Below are 25564 nucleotides of genomic sequence, written 5' to 3' on the forward strand. Positions count from 1 at the left end.
ATGATAATAATAAGAATAATAGTAATAATAGATTGGCTTAACATCAAATTGCTTTAAATTGTTTTATGTAACATGAAAATAATTAAATTACTATATTGTGTTTAGATATCGATATATACTTTGTTTCGAACGTTTGCTTTAATTATTTTAAATATGTTTTTCTAAAGTCTACTGTTTAGCAAATTATATTTTAATATACAATATTATTTATAATAAAAAAAGTTAATTTTATTTAAAAAAAAATTGAAAAAATAATTAATTTTATTTAAAAAAAAAAATGAAAAAATGTGTTGTTTAAACTTTTTTGTTTTCTTCTCTACCAATAATATTTTAATAAACAAATTTATTATTTATAATGACAAACAAAGTTGTTAAATAAAACTTAAAAAAAAACATTTAAAAAAATGTTAATGGAAATTAAAAAAAAAAATTATAAAAATTAAAAAAAAATAAAAATTAAAAAAAAAAATAAAATAAAAAATTAAAAAATAAAAAAAAATTAAAAATTTAAAAAAAAATTATAAAAATTTAAAAAAATAAAAAGATATATATATTTTTTACAAAATAAATTCAATTTATATAAAAAAAAACACAAATTTATAGAAAAAAATTATTTAAAAAGAATAAATTTTTTTAAAAAAATTTAATTTGATTATATTTTTAATTTAAATTTTCTTTTATAAAATTTAATTTGTATTTAATTAAAAAATAATAATTTTATAAAAAAAAATTAATTTTATAAAACAAAAATATTTTATAAAAAAAAAAAATAATTTTATGAAAAAAATTATAAAAAATCAATTTCTTATTCTTTTACAAAAAAAAAATTAAATATTATTAAAACACATTATTTATTAAAATATTTTTTTATAAATATTATTTTATACATAACAGCTTGTTTTCACATACACACATGTTTTTACAGAACAATTGTTGCATTTAATTTTATGCTTGGACATACACTGAGAAGTTTCAAGGCTAATATTTGCTAAAAAATTCAAAATAAAAAATACAAGTAAAATCAAAAAGAAAAAAATCGCAATTTTAATTTAAATATATATATATACAATGTGCAAAGCAATAATTAACTTCAAACATAAAAAATTGAATTTTGAAATTCGCTTGGCTACATTTTAACCTCAAATAGATTGCGTTAGTGTAAAATTATGCACATTTTATACAAACTACAGATTTTCTACTAATGTATGTATGTAATGTATTTGTTATTTTAGACGCATTTCAACTTCTCGCGTAAACCAAATTGAATTTATTTTTTGCACACAAACATTTTTAAATATGTTTTTATAGCGTTTAATTTGTGTTATGTCGTGCTAACATTATCTTAATTAGCTAGAGTTCGTAAAAAACATTTATGACATATTATAAAGCGGAAACTCATTGTTATTTTTTTAGTTTTTTTTTTTTACTTAAATTATTTTAGATATTTTTTTCAATTGCAGCACTTTGTTATTTTTGGTGTCTTCGTCTGCTTCAATACGATGCTGGTGCAAGCCTAATGCTTGCATTAGAAAAGGAAAAACTTCAATTGAATACTTTACAAAACTACTATTTAAAGTGGAGCGGGGATTTCAAAACTGTTGTCCCGTAAACATCTAAATTGTGTGTAAAACTAAATTCACGCAGCTTGTTTTGTAATATTGAAATATATAGTACTTATAAACGCAATTATGTGCCGTTACTTGTTACGTACTACTACTTTAAACAGCTATAAAAGATTTTGCTTTTGCTTTCAATATTTAATCGTGTAATATTTTAGAGGAAATGACAGCCTATAAAAACTTTTGCGCCCGCCAACTGGCTGCAACGCGTTTACACAAATGCATCAGCGTCGGAGCTGTAGCAGTTTAACACAAGGTCATTCACAACACATTTAATTACATAAAATTTATTTGTTTACTACTTATTTGTTTGTATTTTTTGCATAATGTTCGCATAACCCTACTTTTCAATTATAACTACAAGTAAATTCAAATTTTAGTTACATTTGTAATGATTCCCTATTCCTTTTGCGTTTTAGTGTTATTTGTTTTTCATCTTATAAGTCCATATATTACATAAACATTAATTTAAATTTAGATTAGTTGAATACGCAACCGAACTGTGGACCGCATATATGCAAACGAAAAATGGAGCTGTTTTGTTAAATAAATAACGTGCTGATGTTCCCGCAAAATACTAGTCACTAGTCACCAATAGAATGGATTGCACTTATATATAATATTATTCACTCCAAAAAAATCAGCTGGCCTAATTTTACGCGCCTTTCAAACAAAAAAACTTTTGTCAAACTACCACTTCAAGCATGTTATTGCAATCAGCGCTTGAATTCCAATCAGCTGTTGCATTTTTGCATGCAGTGAGTACACATAAGTCAAAACGTCAACACAAAATTGTAAAAGGCATAATGTGAAAGCTGAGAAAGCAGCGCCCATTCGTCCAGCGTCTGCTGTAGCAACAAAAAAAAACATTCCTTAAGTTATTTAAAGGATACTGCCGGTTTGACAGTTCTTGGCCGACTAAAAATCAGCGTCTGTTCCGCCAACGTAAACCCAACCGTCGCCCAGCGTCTCTTTATCCCTCGCGCCAGCATTAAAAAATATGAAAATTTTCAGTAAAATAAATTCCCATCGCCGCATTTGCGCTGCCCACAGTTCGGTGCGTCTAATGCTTACACACAGTTAGAAACAAATAAGTTTAGTAGAATATAAACGCTAAACTATTAGTTTTGTATATGCATTTTATATGTTTGCAAAGTTTCAAATTTTCATCAAGTGGTGAGTTGTAAGTATTTTATGTTTGCATAATTTGCATTTTGTTATTTATATGTAGGTTAGGTAGAAATATTTTTTCGCTTGTTTTTTTGTTTTGTGTTTGTATAAGAGTTGCACTAACACTAAATTTATTTCAATAAAAATGTATATAAAGTTTTTGTATCTAAGTAATTTATATATATATATATATGTATATATATTTATATATGTACGTCTATATATAAGTTTGTTGTTACTTATGCATATTATTAATATTAATTTGTTTGTATGTGTATCTTTAACGTAATTTGTATTTACCATATCATATATATACTTTATATGTTTGTTTGTATGTGTATAACCATTTAAAAACTACATCACAATAATTATAAGCTAAATGTCTAGTTATTTTTTTATTATTGTTGTGTTTTATTTATTATTAATTAGTTTCACATATTTGTTGTGTATGTACTTGCATATTTTTATTTTCTGTTTTGCTTATATTTTTCGTGTTTTTTTTTTCATTTCACATTTGCATTGAACAGTGTGCTAACACCGTGCTTTCTTGTTTAACTTTGTTTGCTCCTTTGTTTCGACAACGCGTCTCTTAAAACACTAGTACTAGTACGAAATTCAGTTAATTATTATTAATTAATTTTTACGAATAAGCTAGTATAAAGCGAAAATTACTTTAACACTAACACAAAATTAATGCGTGTGTTGAAAAAAATAATTTATTCTAAACAATTAATATAGTTCATTGATTATATGTGTACTGTTTTGGCAATATATATCCCACATGCTATATATGTATGTGTATACATACTTGTAAATAATGTTAGTACAAAAATTACATTTATGTCTTATTTTTGCTGTTGCCATATTTTTCAGGCTTGGTGCAATCATAGAATTGGTTAGTGGTTTACAAAAAGTACCCAATTGAGAAAAAAAAAAAAATAAAAAACTAAATTAAAAAAAAAAATAAAAAAAAAATTAAAAAAATAAAATAAAAAACTAAATTAAAAAATTAAAAAAAAATAAAAAACTAAATTAAAAACTAAAAAAAAAATAATAATAAAAATATTAAAAAAAAAAATAAATATGAAATAAAACAAAAACATAAATAAGTATATAATTTAAAAAAATAATAATAATAAATAAAAAATAAATAAGTAAAAAAATAAATAAATAAAAAAAAAATTAAAAAATAAGAAAATAAAAAATACACAACTAACAAAAAATATAATAGTAAAATACTCATATTTCTTTTACTAAAAACATATATAAAAAAAATTTAATTTAATCAAAATTATAAATTAAATTAAATTTTTCATATTTTTATAATAAAGAATTGAGTATTTTACTATTTATTGTTAGTTGTGTTAACTAAAGTTAAGAAAATAATAAAAAAATTTAATTAAGTAATAAAATAAAAATAAAAAATTATTTTTTATACCCATATAAGAAAGTTTTGGTGTTATTCATGCATAAGTTTAAGAATAAATATAATAAATTACATATATTTGTAGTTTTATTTAGAGTCTTTTTGATATACTCTCTGCTTGTATTGTTATAAAATTAGTGCTCACTTATTTGACGAAAACCCAAACTACAGTTGGCGGTTACTAAAAAAAAGCACGCGGGCGCACATATTATTTAATTTTCGCGCTAGCCAAAACGCGATTAAAAAAAATTAACATAAAATATCTTATGTACGTTCGATATATGTACGTGTACAGTTATAAAGCTATGCTATTTTTTTACATTTAACACAAAAACAAGCACCTAGCAGACGCTGGGCACAATAAAGGCTTTAAAATGTCGTTTAAATATTTTTTTTTTGTAATTTACAAACTAAAATTATTTATGCATATTTCATAAGTAAACGCGTATGATGTTTAACATAGATTAGTGTTATTAATATAATATAGCATTTCGTACATTTCTTTACGTATCTTTGCGTAAAAGCAGAGTAAAGGCTCGATATAAGTCAAGCGCTTGACAGTAAATCAAGTGTATAATTCCAAAACTAAACTAAACAGCTTTACTATTACTCGTATATGGATCCATTGTAGGTATTGTGTATATATAAATGTAGGCAAGAAGTCCACATTTTAGAATTATGTAAAAATCAAACGACAGTTGCGCATATAAACAGTTATGTGTATGTAAATATAATGCTTACAACAAAATAAAGCAAATTCATAATTCATATACACTAATACATATATATAAACATAAGTGACATATGTACGAAAATGTTACATAAACGCTTAGTTGAGCTGGTGTGGCCACTAAAACACCCAAAAAACTACATTTTTGCTACTGTGCACATACAAGCACAAGCTTTGTAATATCACTTGTGCGCAACAACGCTTACCAAAAAGATCTAGCAAGCAAATCTGCATTGGAAAATAACGCTGTAAGCAATTAATAAAATGAAGTGCGTTTATTCTCATGTATGTACGTATTTCTTTATTACATAAACATAACATTTATCAGTATTTTGTTTTGTTAGCTTTTTTGCAAACATTTTTTTGTTTTTTAACCACAGGCGTACATACAAAATTTTTAGGGTAAAAAAGAAAACTCTATGCCAAAAAAAAAACAGTTATTGCGGCAATAACTGCAAAGTGTTGCAGTGTTCATGCAAAAAAGTAACTGCTTATAAATGTTGGTGTTTGAGTTCGGTGTGTTTTGATAAAATGCTATATCAAAATGTTGCGAAAAAGCAAAGTCAACTGCTTGAGTTACAATTTGATTTAAAATTAAGTTTAAAATATTTGCAATTTAATTTATTTTCATTACTATGCATGCACGCAATTCTAGTTGTTGTTGTTTTCATTGAGGTTTAACGAATTAAGAGAATTTTTATACTTAAAAACAGATCATGTAAGTGTACAGTTTTTATTAGTTCAAAAAGTAATTTAATTGTTTAAACAATTGCAATTGCTTATTTCGAAATTGTTTTATGTGGCATTCAATAAAAAAAAATTAAAAGTATTTTTCATAAACATGAAAACTCAATTTTCCGCTTATAAGGTATGTAAAACAAAATTGTATAACAAAATTTATATTGAGTTCGTACTTAAAAAAGATCATTGAAGGTTTTAGTTCTAACCTAAAAAAAAACCTGCACAATTAATTCATTTTCGCATATGCCTTGTTGTTGTTGTAGACCAACTTAACTGCTAAAATTTCTTATTTAAACTTGCATTGAATATTATTTTAGTCATTCTTTTATTGAAAACAAAATGTTAATGTTAAATATGCGGCGGCTTGTTTAATTAGCAAATTGAAATGCATGAAACTGCACCTTAGCATGTACGTGGTGCGTAGTGGTAAAAAATATTAAGTTTTGGCAATTTTAAAGCAAAACGAAAAATTAAAAAAATTAACTTTTAGCAGTTGTGAAGTATTTTTTTTTAATAAATTAAAATTATATTGGTAAAGTAATGCTTTGACACAGGCGTTGCTGTTGAATTATGTTCGTACATTTTGTGTTAAACTATATTAAATATTAAAATATTATTATTTATATTGCTTGTAATGTTATTATTATTATTTTTATTACAATGCGCCAATAAAGAACAAGAGGAATATTATTATTTTTTGAGTCGAAGTAAGGAAAAAATTATATACTCATAATACAATATATGCAATGAAAATCAAATGTGCTGTTTATAAGCAGCGCAATTGCTGTAAAAATTGAGCTTAAACTTAAATTAATATAAAAAATCAGTTTACAATAAAAAAAATCAGCGCAATGCTTATGTATTTTACAATTGCCGAAACAAAAACAATTTTTTTTTTAGAAATTCGTTTGGACAATGTTTTTTTTTCAGAAATTTGAAACTAAATTTGTTAGCAAATTAGCAAAAATTAAAAAAAAAAAATAGAAATTCGTCTGGACAATTTTTTTTTCTTAGAATTTCAAATTTTTGTTTAGAAATTTAAATTTTTGTTAAAAAAAAATTAATTTTTGTAAAATTTTATTTTTGTAAAATTGAATTTTTGTTTAGAAAAAAAATTAATTTTTTTTAAGAATTGCAAAGTTTTTGTTTAGAAATTTAAATTTTTGTTTAGAAATTTGCATTTTCGTTTAAAAATTTAAATTTTTGTTCAGCAATTTGAGTTTTTCTTTAAAAATTTATTAGCGCGAAATAAAAAATATGCAAGTTCATTCAGTACAACTTAATTGAAACCCAAAAAGCACTTTATTGTGTGCTAAAAAACTATTTTTACAAATTTTATTTCAAAATTACGCGTGCTTGACGCGTTTTTGTAAAGATTTCTGCACGCGTGCGCATACAGTTTAAGTGACGTAAATGAGTTTTAGTGAATTAAATCAGTTTTTAGATGACTTAAATTAAATTTTTTTTTTTTAAATTAAATTTTTAGACTTAAATCACTGTTCAGCTCAGTTATTGAAAAATTCTGCATTATTACCGTATAAATATATTTTTTCACAATTATTAAGCACGTTTTATTAAAATGTTTTGCCCAGTGAAGTTTTCATATTATTTTAGCAAGGAGTTTTTTCTTTATACCCTTCACATATAAGGTATCGCTGCTGTATGTAGTCTAATACACAAACGCTTAATGTTAAAGCAACAAATTCTTTTCTTCTTCTTTTGCTTTTAATAACTAATTTAGTTAGTTTAGTTAAATATATGCAGCGCTAGGCTACAAACTGTGTGCCTTACACCAACATATTTTTAGTTTTGCAAATTATGCTTGCGTTTTCTATTTTCTTGCTATTCTTTTGCTTTAAAGTACATTGTTACATTAATCACTTAGATTTGTTTTCCGCTTACAAAATTATGCCGTTGTAAACTTACGTAATATAAACGAAATATCAATAGGTATAATGCATATTATATAATAATAGTTGCTGTTAAGAACAATTAGAGTAATTTGTATTAGCAATATATATGTATGTATGTATGTTGCCGTATTTTTCTGCTTATTTTCATCTTTTTCAAAGTAATAATAAACGTGAAAGTGTTATAAATGTTATAGTTTGCTTACTTAAAAATCATTATATGCATGCGTATGTGTATATATGTGAGTGTTTGCTTGGCTTCAACTATGAGCTATATGTTGCCGCTCTATCAAATATTGCATATTTTGCCTACTGTGTACAAAAAAACTATGTTGTAGAACTGTTTCGCTACATTGGCTCGTCTAAAACAACTATTACCTGCTGGTTTATTGCGGCTATAAGTGTGTGAATGTGTATGTGTGTTAATAAGTTAAAGTAACTGTCTAATTACATGTGTTAATCATGTAGTTGAGAGACTCCGCTGCGTACGCCATATTTATGTATGTGAAAAGTAATTTCATCGGCAATATTTCAGTAAGTTTTTGTTGTATCATCAGCTTTTTTTAAATCTACATACGCTATATACAGTTAGTGAAATACAATTCCACATATACACCTTTGCTATCAATCAAAGCAATTTGGTATTTGTTGTGTGCGCCAGCTACCGCTGCCTGTGTGGTAGCAGACGCATTAATATTTATAGTTGCAATTATTCACTTGAAAAGATATTCGCTACATTCCCAAGCAGCTCATCTAGAAATGCTGTTGGTAGCGATGTTGTTGTTGTTGCCGTTGCAGCGTTCGTTCGTTGCAATATGTTGCTGTAATTGTAGTTGATGGTCTGTTGCATCAGCATAAACCACCAGCGTGTGAAAGACAAATTTTGATTATCCTCAATTGTTGTTGTTGTGTTGGTTTCTGCTGCGGCCGCCACTTCATTTTCAACATTCAGCGCGTTCCGTGTGCACGCTGGTAATTTAAAATCTTCTTGTTTTTGTTGTAGTTGGACGCTTGTTTGCAAATGCTGCGGCAAGTCGCCTAAACTACCATTGTTATTATTGTTGTAATTGGGTTTGTAGTGCTTTGTATCGCATTTGGTGTTCGTAAATCTGTCGTTGCTGCCGCCAACACAATCAGTTAGAAACGATCTGCATGCATGTATATGGTGTGGTCAAGGCAAAACAAAAACAAAACACACCAAAAAAGTTTTTTGAAAAGAAAATGAGAAATATTAATGTAGAAATATACAATTCTTTAGGTTAAGTAATAATTGGTAATATTCATTCGTTTCGTTGGACTCACTCGAGTGTTTTAAACCAGTTTATTCTCCACCGTACCATATGTTCGTCGGTGCGTAATGCGCATGCTTGCTGGCGGCAACTTGTGCTGGACTTAGTGGACCAAATTGGCTGTACTGTGTGGGGAAATGTATATGGGCGGGTAGTGGATGCGATGGTATTACCTGTCAATTAACAAAAGATCTAAGTAAGACAATAACGGTAATTTAAGAATACGTTTATTTTAGATACGTGGATATAACAGGACCCCAGTGTACAGCAGAGCTAAGGTGGCGGTGCAACCCTCATCTTTAGGGTCCTGCTATAGCCCTCTTTAGTAGAGAACTTGGCTTGCCGAAAGACACTTAGTAATTAATTCTTACTTCATACGCTACACTTAAACTCTTTACCGTAATTTATGCATGTAGACGCAGACAAACTTATCTTGATAACAATAGCAATTTCTTTTGGAAAAAAATTAAGTCTATTTAAGTAAGGGGTACACCCGATATTATAGATAAAAAAAGTTTACCATACAAGCTCTTAATTCCGATCGTTCACTTTGTATGGCAACTATATATTATAATGGTTCGCTTTCTGAGGGTTCGACAAATGACAATATGAGCAGCCTCTTGGGAGACTGGGGGACTAGTTCGCATATATACAGACAGACAGCACAGCTCGTAGTACTGATCATTTATATAATTTATATACAGTATCCGACAAAACTATGATTACCCTATGAATGTTAGGACCAAAATGAGTATATCTTTTGAGACAAGAAATTTATTGGTTGGTTTATATTAGATACAAAAAAATTAAGTTTTAAATATTAGATAAGCGTTAATTACAACCAAAGACGTTGTTGTTGTAGCGGCAAAAAACATTCATGAAATAATTTCGCGAAAAGTTGCCGAGTTGACAGTCCTTGGCCGGATAAAAATCCGTATCCGCTCCGGTTACTTGGACCCGACTAGAGCCAAGAGATGTGGAGACATGATATCTGTCAAGTTCTGAAGAAGCGTTTGTAGTATGTTTTAACAGGAGTCCTTTAATGTATTAAAAATCTCTGGTTTATTGGGAACGACAAGAAGATCGGTTGAGCTTATCATGCAAATATTGCCATAAATGCTGTACTTACGACTCTCCCGTCATTAGCCATCGCCCATTACCAGATTTGATAGATCACTGTAGCTAAAACAATGCCAAACTAAAACATTTCCATCTCCGAAATTTATGGTGCTTTGAATGCACTTGCTTTGGAGCCTCTCATGACTCTATCGCCAATTTTTTTCTTTGCCTTTCATATTTTTTAATTAGAAGTAGTTCTCATCACTCCATTTTATTTTATTTTTTTCAAAAACTTGGCGGCATTTGATGCTACTTTTTGGCAAAATCAAAACGCGTCTTCAAGTTTTTTTTACTGATTAAAGACAATTTGATCTGGTAGTGGTTGGAACAACAATCTTCTCGGTTTCTCCGCTGAAATGTTCGTTCAGAATCATTAAATTGAAAGCATTGCTTCATAAATCGGGCTGAAACAGTCGAGTCTTTCTTCACTTCTCTGTTTTTTAGTCTTTTCGCGAGCAGTGGTTGCCCTGAAAGGCGGCATGATCTTGGCGCATTCTCTAGTCCATCATTTTTCTTGTAGTTTTTGAGCACTTCTTGGATTGTAGCCTTGCTTCTTGAATATTTTCATGCAATTTTGCCGTACCCCAGTCCACTTAAATGACCATTAAAAATCAGTTTTCAAGTGAACGCTTTTTTCTTTAGATTTTGGCATTTCAATAAATAACTATTGACTAAAACACCTTATTGAGCTTAGAAAGACGAAAGGTAAAAAATGTGATGGGGTATCCATTGTTTTGTCCGATACTGTATATACTTTATAGCCTCCGAAGTTCCTTCTGGGTTTTACAAACTGCCTTGCAAAATTAACGTAACTTAATCAGGATAAAAAAATCAAACCAATTCGGTTGATTTGTTTTCGAGTCACAACTGTAGCCAAAATACGGTTTTGAGAACAACGCGTTTTAAGACAACTGATTACACTGAGCGGTTGTACTTTAGAAGACTGCAACCCAAAAGCATTTGAAATTGATTTCTTTTAAAATTTTTACACAAAAAATATTTTAAAAGATTAAAATGGATTTTTTAGATAGTAAACTGTAAAAAATATGATTACCAAACGCCAGAATATGAGTATCTTCACCTTATGTACAACTAAATAAAATTTGAATATTTACTAAATTCACTTTAATACGCGCGCATTCAAACGCGTGACGCAAAACTCACCTGACGGCTCGAACTGTTGTGTGCGGGGGGTGGCGCCACTGCGGCACGATTGTATGCATATGTAGGAGTCGCCTGCGACACAAACACCGTTGGGCGACGATATATATCACCCTGCGCATAGATATCTGGCTGAAGCATCACTGCAGTGGCCGCGGCAGGCGAGCCACCGATTGGTGTATTCGCTTGATGCTGATGATGTTGCGGTTGTTGTTGTTGCGCCGATGGTGCAACCACCTGTACAGCAGCGTGTGTTTGCTGCTGACGATGGTATACTTGTGGTGCACCCCACGAGGGCGGGCCTGCAGCGGCACCAGAAACTGCACCAACTGCCACAGCACCGCCGACTGCCGAAGATGAGCTCTTCGAATGTGCCAATGGTGGAGCAGCTGCGGCTGTTGAGGGCGTATGCTGTACATAGGCCGAGGCAGAGGAGGCGGTCGAGGTGACCTCACGTTTATGGTGTGCCGGTGGCGCTTGTGTGGCGGCGGCTGCCCATGAAGAACGCTTGTTGTCTACAACAACCGATGTGGCCTGCTGTGGCGGATACTCGTAGAATTCGGCTGGCTCTTGTTTGGTTGGCAAATGCGGCAAACTAGCGGTCTGATTGCCTAAGCTGCCGCTGCAGCCAACAGCGCTGTTGCCGCCATTGTTGTAGCACTCGTTCTGGGCCATGGCCAAGATGCGCTTTTTCTGCGATTGCCCCGGTTCGTATTTAATATTAGGCTGTTGCTGTTGTTGCTGCTGCTGAGCAGGCTGCTGATATTGTTGTTGCTGCTGCGGCTGTTGTTGGTGCTGTGGTGGCGGTTGGTGCTGTTGTTGATGATGATGGTGTGATGAGGATGACTGCAACTGCTGTTGTTGTTGTTGTTGTTGCTGGTGCTGATGATGCTGTTGCTGTCTGGGACTGTTGCCACCGCTGTGTGCATGACTGCCGCGTCGGCGCACCTCATCTGTGTCGTTGTCACCTACGGTTACGCATGGGATTACTAACTGTACATGTTTGCTGTGACGATGAGCGATGCTGGTGGTTGAGGAAGAGGCGGTGGAGGATGTTGATAGTATGGTTGGTGGATAGGGATTGGTGGTGACGGATAGGTTAGAGGTTGGATGGGAAGAAGAATTGTTCGTATTTGAGGATATGGAGGACGTGTTGCTAGCAACATGATGATGATGATTGCTGCTGCTACTGTTGCTACTGTAATGGTGGTGGGTGGAAGTAGAAGTAGAATTGGAATTGGTGTTGGTTGCGGTAGAGGATGCGGAGGCGGAATTGTGAGAGAGGCTGCCGCATTGCTGCTGCTGTGGCTGTGGTTGTGGTTGTGGCATTGGTTGATGATGATGAGTGCTTGCAATATATTGTGGCTGCATAAGCTGTGGCTGTGTCGGCGTCTGATGATGATGATGATGTGAATTATGATGATGATGATGCGTATGCGAGTGCGAGTGTGCGTGCTGCTGCACATGTTGCTGTGCCGAGCATGCGGCGACCGCGGCCGCGCCCATTGCAATATCTGCTCCGGCTCCTGCACCACCAAATCCAGTTCCACTTCCGCTTCCGCCCTGCACAGCATTTGATGCTGTACTGCGGGCGGCGGTGGCATATTGATTACTGTTACTACTGCTATTGCTACTATTGTGGTTGTTATTGTTATTATTATTATTATTATTGTTATGATTGTTATGTACGCCACCGCCTTGACTATTGCTATTAATGTTACTTGGATTACTGTTATTGCTATTGCTATGGCTATGGCTACTGTTCGAACTACTTTGACACTTGATGCTGACATCAGCGCTATGGGTTAAATTTGAATGCGTATACGAATTCGTATGCGTTTGTGGCTCATGTGATAACTTTGCCTTTGAATGATTAGTGATGCTACTAGTAGACGTTGATGTGGTTGTTGATGTATTACCATAGATGTTAGCAGTATGATGCTGATGCTGTGGCTGAGTTTGCTGCTGCTGCTGCTGTTGTGGCTGCGGCTGCGGCTGCACCTGCTGATGTGTTTGATGGTGGTGATGGTGTACATGTTGCGGCTGTTGTTGTTGCTGCGACTGCACCTGATGCTGGTGACCATTGGCGCGACACGACGAGGACGATGACGAGTGCTGCAATAAAGCAGGGTTCGTTTGCGACTGCGCATGTGCACGTTGCTTCATTACCGGTGCGACCGGTGCTGGGGCGGGTGGTTCGTTACCCTCATCCTCACTATCCGAAATCGTTATGACAGCCGAAGGTGATGGCGTGTCGTGTATAGTAATTGTCTGCTGCTTTACAATAGCGCCATGATGCTGGTGCGAATGTTGCACCGCTTGCTGTGCCGGCTGATGTGGCTGTGTGTGATGTGTTTGGTGGTGATAGTTGCCACCAACACTGTTGTTGCCGCTGCAGTTGTTGATAATGTGATGATTGCTATTGCTATAGCCGCCACCACCACCACCACCACCATTGCTGCTGCTGCTGCTGATCACATGCTGTTGATTGGCCGAATTGCTGCTGTGATGATGATGACCACCACCATTGTTGCTATTTTGGCTAACAATGTCTGCAAAAAGGCAAAAGTAAGTGATTTAGTAAATGTAAAAGTTATATTTATATATGATTTCTTCTTTCTTACTTCCAGACGATGCCGAAGTAATAACTGGACCGGCATTGCTGTTATAGTTGCTGCCATAGTTGCAATTGTGGTGGCTATGGTACTGCGGCGAAACATGTGAGGCGCGGTTGTAGCGCTGCTGGTGTGGCGGTGAACTCTCCTTTACACGCTTCTTAACCGGTGATAACTGATTATTTTCCTTTTTATCGTGGCGCGGCACACGATAAGAGTTGCTCTTAGTGCTGCAAAGCGAAAATATATAATTAGTTGCAAGCAAAACTATTTGTTAAGCATTAAAAGTAAATAACTTACACTAAATGTTGCACTGGCGACTCTTTCTTGAGATCATTTCTGGGTATATTCAAATGGTGTTTAGGATAAATCTCCTCAACATTCAAAAATGGTGCCGAATCGACGATTAGCGAATGTGCTGGCGCTTGCTGCCACGAAGGCACCAAAGCCATTTGTCGTCCGGTCTGCGGCCAAGCCACGCCGCTGGCTTGTACACGATTTGTAAGCAACATGCGTTGTCCGGAAGCCGGTTCCACCATCGACACTGGCACAGGCACATTGACATACTGCTGTGGAGGAACCTTTGAAATGTTTAATTCTCATTACTTTTAAAAAGCTAAAGCTCAGCCTGTATACGTACTTGCAATGGTGGCTGCATTGTGGCGCTGCCAACAACCACATGCTTGGTGGGACTGGGCATGGTTTGATAAGATGACGGACACAAAATATTTAACTGATGTTGGAACGCATCGGCGCGTCCCTGTGTGTATTGACGACCGACATTACGGCCGCCGTAAATTTGATAAAGACCCTCATAGGCTAGTGGACGTTCACGCACCAAACGCTGCACTTGACTGGTCAGCTGATTGTTGATGGTAAACGTCATATTCTCCGTAGTGCTCGGTACAAAATTGGTAACCAATGTAGATGCTGGTTGCACGCTATAAATGCATAAAATAAAATAAATATAGAAAATAAAATAAATATAGAAAATAAAATAAATATAAAATAAAATAAATATATAAAATAAAATAAATATTTGCATAAAAAAATTTCCCAAAACTTTCGAAAAAAAAACAATGGAAAATATTGAGTACTTACGTATGGAAATCGCCACGTCGGCATACTTCCATCATCTGCACCGAGGCTTTTACATTATTACAATATACGTAGTCAACTAGGTGTGTGAGGCGTACAAAGGAGTGATTCAACGCCTCGGCAGGCGTAAGACGACGCTCTTGATCAATGGTTAGCATACGCTTTAGCAGATCAATGAATTCGCGTCTATCCGTTTTCTCCGCCAACAATTGACCGCCTTCCAAGTCAGTTGGTACATTTACCTGACCAATATCGTCTAAGCAATTAAATATATATTTGCGTGCCTCCTTGCTTTTCGTATTAGTCTCTGCTTCGTGTTCCTCGGTGGTCTTCAAGCGCCAAAACGGATACGTCGAATCGACATCGCGATAGAAAAACTTTGATGTCTTTGAGGCGCTGTTCAGCATATGCTCCGTAGGCAGACCCTGTGTCTGTGATATGTACCTGTGAAGCGTATAAAATAGTTATATAAGTAATTGGTTAAAACAGCGAGTTTAAAATTAGTAACTAACCTTATTTGATCGAATTCAGATGAGCCCGGATATAAGGGCCAACCCAGGAACAACTCGGCCACCACACAACCCAGCGACCACATATCAATTGCCTCACAAAATGGCAAGCCCAAAATAATTTCAGGTGCACGATAGTAACGGGACTGCAAGTAAGTGTTGCATACCGTTTTGCTGACATGCGACGCACTGCCAAAATCAATAACCTTCACCCTATTTTTTTGAAAAGAGAATAATAAATATGTATATGTGGGTATGACAGTAAAGTTTGAAATTTAAAAAACGTGTGCTGAAGTGTTATTGGGTTACTTACCTATAAGGTTGTCTTACTGGATCTACCAACATTATATTTTCCGGCTTTAAATCTGCATGAATCAAACCAAGTTGCTTTAATTTTAGCAACGCCGTTAAAACCTAAAGCGCGTGAGCGACAAAAGAAATCAAAAGAAATATTATATATAAAGACAAAATATATGGGTATAACATTGACAATATATAGACATGTGTATTTGCATTAGACTGACCTGCTCTAAAATGGGCCGTATATATTTCAAAGGTAGCGGTGAAAATTTATTTTGTTTAAGGAAATCATACAAATTCTGTTCGAGCATTTCAAACACCAAACACGTGTGGTTCTTGTGTTGGAAACACTCGAAAGCACGCACAAAATTGAACTCGTCGGCATTTTCTTGACTGAGACGCGATAGAATCGATACTTCAATTTGTCCCTGACGTGCATACGAAGGATGATTCTTTAAGATCTTAATAGCCACAATCTCCGACGTGCCACGTTTCCAGCATTTAACCACCTGGCCGAACGTGCCACGTCCCAAAAACTCCAAGACCTGCATAAAAACAAAGCAAAAGAATACAGAAACTTTTTCTTCTTAATTTTGTTTTATATGCTAACTCACCTCATACTCGGCGGAGAGCGAATAGAGCACCTCATGTTGCACCAGCTGGTAATCACCGTCGGCGCCGCTGCTCGAACGCTTGCTGGGGGGCTGCGTGTTGGCGTGCCCCCCAGACGTGGCGACTTTTGTGTGCGCCGTCTTGAGGCTGTTGGTCGCCGTCGTTGTCGCCACCGCTGCCAGCGTTTCCGAATTGCTGCTCGCCGTTTGCGCTGAAGCAGTTGCTGCTGCTACTGCGGTCGTGCTGCTTATAACACCAACTCCGACAGCTTCGCTGTTGCTGTTGCTTAAGCAAATGGACGCGGCGGCGCCAGAACCGTTGTATGAGGACGATGAAGTATATGAATCAACGCAACCGCAATCGCACTCTGCAAATACAGAAATGGAAATTATGAGAATAATGCCACGGTACTCTGTTAGTTTTAATTTTACTTAATTTAAAAAATCGAAATGTAATTTGAATCGTTCAAGTTAAAAGTAGTAAATGTTGTAAAAACGCTAACTGCACCAACAGCCAACAATAACAGCGCTTTATGGACTGCACAACTGTGGAGGTTCGAATAAAGCGCGAGGCGCAAAAGCCTTTGGCGATTCTTCAGCTCCCACAACAATGGTGAATACGCATAAATACATTCATACAACTTAACCAATTGCAGAATTAGTAATTAGATTGTGCGAAAATTGTATAAAATAAAAGCGTCGTCACACAATTTCCGGCAACAATTGTAGCTAGAAGGAACAACGGCATATGCGCACGAATAGCAACGACGACTGACGATATAGCCAATAGTGGGAATTCTTGAATTCCAATATTTTCATGAAACTGTTGCGAAAATACGAGTACGTACATACATACATACATATGCACACAAATAGATTGATACTTTTGCTACGCATATACAAACAGCAAAAACAACAATGGAAATATTGCGACAATTTGTTGAAAACGTTGTTGATTTTATTACAAACTGCTGTTGTTATTGTTACGTTCCAATAGCTTCTACGCAAATATTGTGCAATTGTATACGAGTATACAGTCATGGACAGAAAAATAACACACTTTCAATATAAATTTTCGAAATCAGTTTTTACTTTTATCAAATATAGTGCATTCCAAAAATTTCCTACGAAATTCAGTGTCAGATATCGTTATCGTGTTTATATTCAGTTAATGACCGACACAAAACCGTATACCGAAACAGCTGACCAACCGATCTCATGAGAGCAGAATGTAAATGAACACTCCGCGTCCGTGTGCGTTGATAACTGCTAAAATTTGATTTTTTAGGTAGCAAGGAGTCAGCTGTTTGCCCGCTTATAACACAGGGTTGCCACTCCCGACATTTTGTAGTAATTAAAAAAAAACTTGAAATATTCGTAAGCTAACCCAGAACTATGTACATTCGAATACTATTATTTATAAATATGTAAGTATATATACTATTTTTAATTGTTTATATGTTCAGCAAAAACAACAATGGAAATATTGCGACAATTTGTTGAAAATGTTGTTGATTTTATTACAAACTGCTGTTGTTATTGTTACGTTCCAATAGCTTCTACGCAAATATTGTGCAATTGTATATACAGTCATGGACAGAAAAATAACACACTTTCAATATAAACTTTCGAAATCAGTTTTTACTTTTATAAAATAAAGTGCATTCCGAAAATTTCCTACGAATTTCAGTGACAGATTTCGTTATCGTGTTTATACTTCAGTTAATGACCGACACAAAATCGTATAACGAAACAGCTGACCGACCGATCTCATGAGAGCAAAATGTAAATGAACACTCAACGCTGCTACCGTCCGTGTGCGTTGATAGCTGCTAAAATTTGATTTTTCTGGTAGCAAGGAGTCAGCTGTTTGCCCGCGTACAACACAGGGTTGCCAATATTTACATTTTTTAGTAATTAAAAAACAAAAACTTGAAATATTCGTAAGCTAACTCAGAATTATGTACATTCGAATACTATTATTTATAAATATGTATATATACCATTTTTAATTGTTTATATGTTTTTTTGTTTATAATAATAATAATAAACATCTCTGTAGTACATTCTCAAAGCGTGCTAGTTCTCTGCCCATGACTGTAGGTATGTAAATAATATTATAGTCCACGCGTAAAAAATATTGCATACCGAACTATATAAACGTACAGTAACTCAAAAAACTCAATTAATTGAATAGAAAATATGATACAATTTTGAGAAAAAAATTTATTTTTCGATGAAGTTGTTTTAAAGAAATATTATGTACTTGTATTAATTTTCGACCATAAATTCGAGAAAATATGAGAATATACTAACAACATTATTTTTTGTGCGAAACTCATAATGGAAACAAATTCTTTAAAAATAAAACTTCGGAATTATGTCATTATATACCCAAAGTATTATGTTACGCATATCACTCAAATAGTATTCCTTGTTGACAGTTTGACCGGTCGAAAGGAATTTGGAGTGTACCACACTTCGATAATCAAGAAAACTGTCAACATAATCTTGAATTTTGACCTGCTTTCAAGTGTTTTTTTCGGCTTCGGCTCACCCTTGTCACGATATCTGGGCGATTGCTGGTCTGCTTCCGAGTCATACGCATAGATCTAAGCCTCATCGCCAGTAATAATATGTTTTATGACATCCTGGTAGTCGGAAAGCTGTGAGACCACAGACGTTAGCGCGACGCTGCTTTTCGAAAAAATTTATTTTTCAAAACAGTTTTCACTGATCATACCGATATTCCAACGATGCAAGTAAGTTCTCTGAGTGTTGATCGTCGATTTTCCAGCACCAATTTCTTTATTTATTGACGTGTTGATTATCAGTTGATGTTGTTGGCCGTCCTGGACATGATTCGTCGTCAATTCTTGACTCTCTTTGAGTAATTAGTACCAATCAAAAACACGTGCTCGCGACAAACAGTTATCGCCGAAGGCCTTTTGCAACATTCTGAATGTTTCGACACAAGAAATTTGATTCAGCGCACAAAATTTAATGGAACTGCCGAATAGTTTCACTCATCGTAAAAATCGCTGAATGTACTTTAGGTACTTCAGAAAGACGAGGCTATACCAAAAAATAATGACTATTTTGATGTGACATTTGGCACAGATGTCACAGAAAGCCATACCAACATGGGAAAAAAATGTTTCGACGAATTGGTTCTCGCGCGAAATGTCAATTAAAAAGTCCTACTAATTTTTGGCCACAGGAAAAAAGGAAAACTTCCAACCACACTTTTAATTGAACACAGTTTGAACCAAGCCACATAATCCATAAACATACATACAGACAAGCGACGTGACCTTTAAAACTCTCTTTTCGAAATATCGCAATGTTGCAATTGAGGGTTTGCTAAATAATTATAAGAAAATATCTTTAGGAGACACTGTGCAAAATGTCGCCAAGTAGTTGCTGCAATATAAAGATTCGCATTCGCCCAAAGCGCATTATACTGTACTTATGCTTTCATTCAATCAATACGCCATTCATTTGCTGCTGAAATATTATTTTCTCCTTTGTTCACCCCATGCGTTCAATCATTCGTTTAGCTTATCTTCTCCGCACAGCAGTTCATGCAAATAATGCAGAGAATTTCATTTTTTGATTAAACTAAAATCAAAAATCCAAAGAAATGGAGAATATAGCAAAAAAAAAAATATATTTTCGGGTGGTTAAACAATTCAAGACGAATTTATGATGAAAAAAAAGTTACTGAAGTTTTTAATTTTCAGTGTCCCAAAAAAACAAATTATTAAGTTGATTCATTGTTTCGTTTAATTTAGCTATTGAGGAATGTATCATACTGAAGTTAATCTGAATCTGAAATTCATTACAAAAACAATTAGAAAGCCTGCTGTTTATGATTTCTGATTTTTGACATTTCTCTTCAGTAAGGTCCGCCATTTCATCATGGAAGGATATACGATCCAACAACGAAACGAAATTGAAGTTTACTAGCGAAATTCGTAGTGGTCTCAACTTTAAGAGCGCTACATCCAATTTATGGTCGTCATAATCGTTCTCTCAGATCAACAATTGAGCGTTGGGTGGAAAATTTAAATCCAAAGGCACAGTACAAAATGTTTCCGTGCTAGTGAGACAACGAAGTGCCCGTAGAGTCGAGAATATTGCTGTCGCTAGTGAGTCAATTGAGGAAGATCCAAATCAGTCTATCACACGTCGTTCTCAAGTGTTGGGAAATCGCTGTGATGTCGTTGTGGCAAATTTTGCGAACAGATCTTGGACTACATCCTTACAAGATTAAATTGGTGCAAGAACTGAAGCCGTTTGACCATCAGAATAGTCGTATGTATGTGAATTGGGTTGAGCCACAAGTTGAAAATGATCCGGATTTTCATTGAAAAATCATCTTCAGCCATGAGGCTCTGCTGCGGCAATAAGCAAAATATGCGTTAATGGTCAGGCAGCAATCCACACGTACTCCATGAGTCACTATTGCATCCCGAATAAATTACGTTTGATGCGGTGAACAGGACGACGCCTAAAGTCACAATCGGTTTATTGAAAACACAAGTTTGGTGAACGTGTTATCTCACAAAATGACCCAGTCAATTGGCCGCCTCGGTTGTGAGATTTGACGCTGTGGGGCTACATCAAGTCTATGGTCTATGCCAGCGACGATTGATGAACTTCATACGAATATCGATTGTGAAATTGCAGCAGTATCGGCCGATTTATGCTAGAAAACCGTCGAAAATTAGGTTCAGCGAGAGTACCATACATTGCGCTCTTATTAAAAAACCTTTTACCTAGGTTAAATATATTCGTTTTTTTATAAACAAAAGGTAATTTTTTATAAACAAATATTTCTTTTCAATTTCAAGTTATTTTTTATAAAAAAATTTATAACAGAATTTTTAATTAAGTTGTAATAAATTCTATACCAATGCAGTCTAGCAGGCAAGTTAGACTGCAACCCAGTATTTCTGCTACAAATCAATCAAAAATGAAAAACTTTCATTATATGATGCATTTTTTATTGAATGAAAAAGCATGAAGAAAGCACACATATTTATTGAGCACACACGCTACAAATGCATGTATGTACCATATACCATACCCACTTTCCTATGTAAGAGGTGCATAGGTATGTATGTCTGTCCGTATCGCTGGGTACGTGCAAATCAAAAGATCAGTTAATCAACAAATCCACACAAATGGTTACGATGCTGCCAGATATTTGATCCAAATGGGTGTAAATAACAACACACACACACATACGAACGCATTTCATTTTACTTCAACTCGACAAGCGCGCCAGCTTTTCAGCCGGCAATTGCTAATCAATTCTCCGACTATTTATGCATGCCAGCAGATTGAGTTCATGTAAATACCTACACATATGTATGTGATGTGTGTGCGTGTGTATGTACGAGTATGTAAAACGCAGTTTGCCCGATCTGCAGCAAATGCTTATATTATGAAAGTCTGGCTTTTGACGTGTTGATCGAGTGGCTTGTGGGCCTGAGCTGGCATTTGACTAAGATTTGCGAAATCACCAGCTCTGAATAACAACAACAAATGCATTTTTGTTTTTAATTTTTCTCTCGTTTTCATAGTGAATGTACTTTTCGATTCGATACTGGCTCAATGAACAAATGCGACCGGCTCAGGTTCAACACGAACGTCAACTCGGCTAATTGCAATTACTTCATGCGGCTGGCATGTTTGGCCTGGATTTCTTTCTTTTCGTTATTAGATTTTCAATACCTTCGTAATTTATTTGCTCCATTTCCCTCCGCTTGCTCAGCTAATTGTTGACGTTTGAGTTTCTCTGTATTTTCATTATGATTACAAGTCGTGCCACCAGAATGTTTGCCTTAAAATCGATCAAAGCTATGGCACTCAAACATTGGTATTCCATTTTCTTTGCTGACAACTTCGTTACATAAAAACGAACAACATTGATTGTCACATGGTTATTTACATGACCATTGAATAATTAATTTCACTAAAGCCGTTGGTATATACTTAGAATTAAGTCAAATAAAACTAAAAACACAAATGGAAAATAAGAACTTATAAAATATTCCATAGGTGGAAGCGCAGTGTGTTGTTGTTACAGAAATTTGACAAGCCAACTCAAATATTTTCCAATATTTATGTCCAGTCAGTTTAGATTATTTTTTTCTTTTCGAATTCATTTGTTATAATGAGAGTGGTTAATTATAGAAAATTTTATGATAACGTTTTTTCGTGACAAAACAAAATATTGTGACAGAAATACTTTAGCCCTGTTATTACAGAGAAATAAATCGTTCTAAAAATTATATTTTTATATTACTAATTTTGATCGGTCTTTGTATAGAAAACTATTTCAGAAAAAACAAGTTTGAAGATTGGACTAATTACTACGAGGGCTGCTATATATATTTCTGGCCTAGGCAACACTAAGTGTTGCCAGGTGCAATCTGACATTTCCATTGGAAAGTTTGACATTTTATCACTCAGAACGTTTTGTCATTTAATCGTGAATTGTTTTATTTACAGGGAATTAAAAAATGCATCTCGGCCCAAAAATGGAATTAACTCGTGAACATTTTTTCACAACTTTCGACGTGGATTATCACGACAAAAGTGCATCGATGAACTAAAATCTTTGTATGGCTATGAAGCACCATCCTATAGCACTGTGAAAAAATGTTACAACGAATTCAATCGTGGCCGACGCTCGCTCAAAGACGAATTCCGTGAAGGTCGTCCAAAAACAGCCGTTGAGCCAGAAAACATCGATGCCGTACGTGAACTGATAATGCAAGATGGTCATGTAACATATGTACCTTCAGATAGGGGCATGCCTATGCATTTCTCCCACCAGCATACATTCGATTATGGCCGTAAAAAAGGTTTGTTCTCGTTGGATCCCACACAATTTGACAATCGCTCAAAAAATGGCTCGTGTGGATTGGTGTAAAGAAATGCTGAAAAAATACGATCGCGGTGCTTCAAAAGACGTTTATAAGATCGTCATAGGTGACGAATCATGGATCTATGCGTATGAGCCCGAAACAAAACAGCAATCGACCGTGTGGGTCTTCCAAGACGAGCCAAATCCAACGAAAGTTGTTCGAAGCAAATGGTCGCCTGTTTCTTCGCCAAAACTGGTCATGTGGCGACTGTTCCGCTTGAGCAACGTAGGACGGTCAATTCTGAGTGGTACACCACCATTTGTTTGCCTGAAGTCTTCGGAGAAATTCGAAAAACGAACAAGAGAAGACGAATCATTGTGCACCATGACAATGCGAGCTCTCACACATCGGCTCTAACGGCCAAAACGTCGAATTGATGGGTCATCCGCCGTACAGCCCTGACTTGGCACCCAATGACTTCTTTTTATTCCCACACATCAAGAAAATAATGCGTGGTCAACGATTTTCGTCGCCAGAAGATGCTGTTGAAGCATTCAAAAACCATGTTTTGGAGGTGTCTCAATCGGAGTGGAAAAAGTGCTTCGAAAATTTGTTTGAGCACATGCAAAAGTGTATAAATCTTGATGGGAGAATATTTTGAAAAACAAAACCATTTTCGTTGATAAATATTTTCATTATTAGGCCAGAAATATATATAGCAGCCCTCGTACAATACAATGCATTCGCCAGAGATATTCAATTTTACACCCGAGATGGCACGACAGATATTGTATTTATAGGAGCCGGTGTCAAATATAATCGATGGGCGTGGTAGTAAGACTTTTTCATTTAAATTTCGCGCGAAAACCCATTCGTCGAAATATTTTTCTTCTAGAATGGTGTGACTGTTACTGGTAGTGACATCACAGTGTTTAGTATACGACTGTCTGTCTGAAGTACATAAAGTGCATGTGGCGATTTTGATGATGTTGTGACAAATTTCTGACGCCGAAGAATGTTGGAAAAAGGCTTCGGATTCATTATTTGCCGCGAACAAGTGCTTTTGATTGGCACAAATCATTCAAAGAGGGTCGAGAATTGACGAAAAATCACGTCCATGGCGGCCATCAACATCAACTGATGATCAACACGTCAATAAAATAAAGGAAATTGGTGCTACAGAAGAGACGATGAACAGTCCGAAATCTTACTGGCAACGTTGGAATAACGGTAGGATCAGTGAATCATTTTAAAAGATCATTCGACTCAAAGAAAAGTAAAAGCACGATTGGTTTTAAAATCACTAAATTTTTTCGAAAGGCAGCGTCGCGTTAACTCTGTGAAACAATGTTTTTCGACTAACAGGATGTCATGAAACGTATTAAGATGATGACTCTTGGATCTATGCTTACGACCCGGAAAAGGACGATTAATCGACCGAATATTGTGGCAAAAGTGAGTCGAAGCCACGTTTTTCTCCGATTATCGAAGTGTGGTGCACTCCGAATTCCTTCTGACCGGCTGAACTGTCAGCAAGGAATACTATTTGAGTGATATGCGTTGTTTGCGCAAAGTTATTCGTTAAAAGAAGCCGCAATTAAGGGCCAACAACTCTTGCTTTTGCAGCACGATAATGCACCGTCGCATACAGCATTGATTCTTTGTGACTTTTTTGTAAAATTTTCAAACAATATCGGGACGTAACCACAGTATTTGCCGGATTTAGCTCCGCGTGACTTCAAACTATTCAGCACACGCAAGCGACCGTTCCGCTCCGGGGAAACCGTTTTGAGTCAATTGAAGACATCAAACGTGAGTCGGTACGCGCTTTGAAGGTTATTCCGGAAATTGACTTCAAAAACTGTTTCGAGGATCGGAAAAAGGAATATTACTTAGAGGGGCACGACATAGATTTTAAAGAATACAATTTAATTATGAGCAAAATCCTTCAATTTTTTCTCATATTACTATATCAGGTTCTAAAGTTTCATGAATTCTCGACTCTCCTTTATAATGGGCATGTGCGATTTCGAAAATATAACTTTAATTAAAATGCGATAGCATTCAAGCTGGATATGAACTCATGGCAATGCAATTAGATTTATCAGCCCACATTTGCGCGCAGCATTTTTATTTAAGCTTTAAAATTTCTTTCAAAAACAAAGTTTAGAAAACATGTTTTATTACAATTAATTAGCTGTTCATGCATATGAAAGGCGTCATAATAACGAATCGCAGTTTGTGGGCAAAAAAAAATTAAATAGAGCAACGCGATTTCACCCACAACAAATTTTCAGGTAGCAAACTTTGAATATAATTATACTTACGCAAATACATATGGTACATATTCATTTACAGTTCAGCTCACATTTAACCTGCTGCTAT

The 25564-nt window shown here is 34.8% G+C and overlaps 1 protein-coding gene across 4 annotated transcripts in view; it reads right to left on the reverse strand.

Annotated features, from left to right (window-relative positions):
- Positions 1-4619: 4619 nt before the first annotated feature.
- Positions 4620-25564, reverse strand: part of LOC105234013 (homeodomain-interacting protein kinase 2) — a 110425-nt gene continuing 89480 nt past the window's right edge. For 2 of the 4 annotated variants that reach the window (XM_049459280.1, XM_049459281.1), the window contains exons 3-14: positions 16302-16666; positions 15912-16232; positions 15701-15801; positions 15391-15600; positions 14882-15322; positions 14421-14721; positions 14081-14361; positions 13790-14010; positions 13085-13717; positions 11169-12133; positions 8899-9058; positions 4620-8744 (exon numbers count right to left, since the gene is read on the reverse strand). In XM_049459280.1, the coding sequence (XP_049315237.1) occupies positions 8918-9058; positions 11169-12133; positions 13085-13717; positions 13790-14010; positions 14081-14361; positions 14421-14721; positions 14882-15322; positions 15391-15600; positions 15701-15801; positions 15912-16232; positions 16302-16666 (3980 nt within the window). In that variant the 3' untranslated portion in view covers positions 4620-8744; positions 8899-8917. The remainder of the gene's footprint in view (positions 8745-8898; positions 9059-11168; positions 12134-13084; positions 13718-13789; positions 14011-14080; positions 14362-14420; positions 14722-14881; positions 15323-15390; positions 15601-15700; positions 15802-15911; positions 16233-16301; positions 16667-25564) is intronic. The other 2 variants (XM_049459283.1, XM_049459282.1) reach the window with 2 other exon arrangements.

This window comes from Bactrocera dorsalis, chromosome 5 (assembly GCF_023373825.1).
Source record: "Bactrocera dorsalis isolate Fly_Bdor chromosome 5, ASM2337382v1, whole genome shotgun sequence".
In the NCBI taxonomy this organism is placed as follows: Eukaryota; Metazoa; Arthropoda; class Insecta; order Diptera; family Tephritidae; genus Bactrocera; species Bactrocera dorsalis.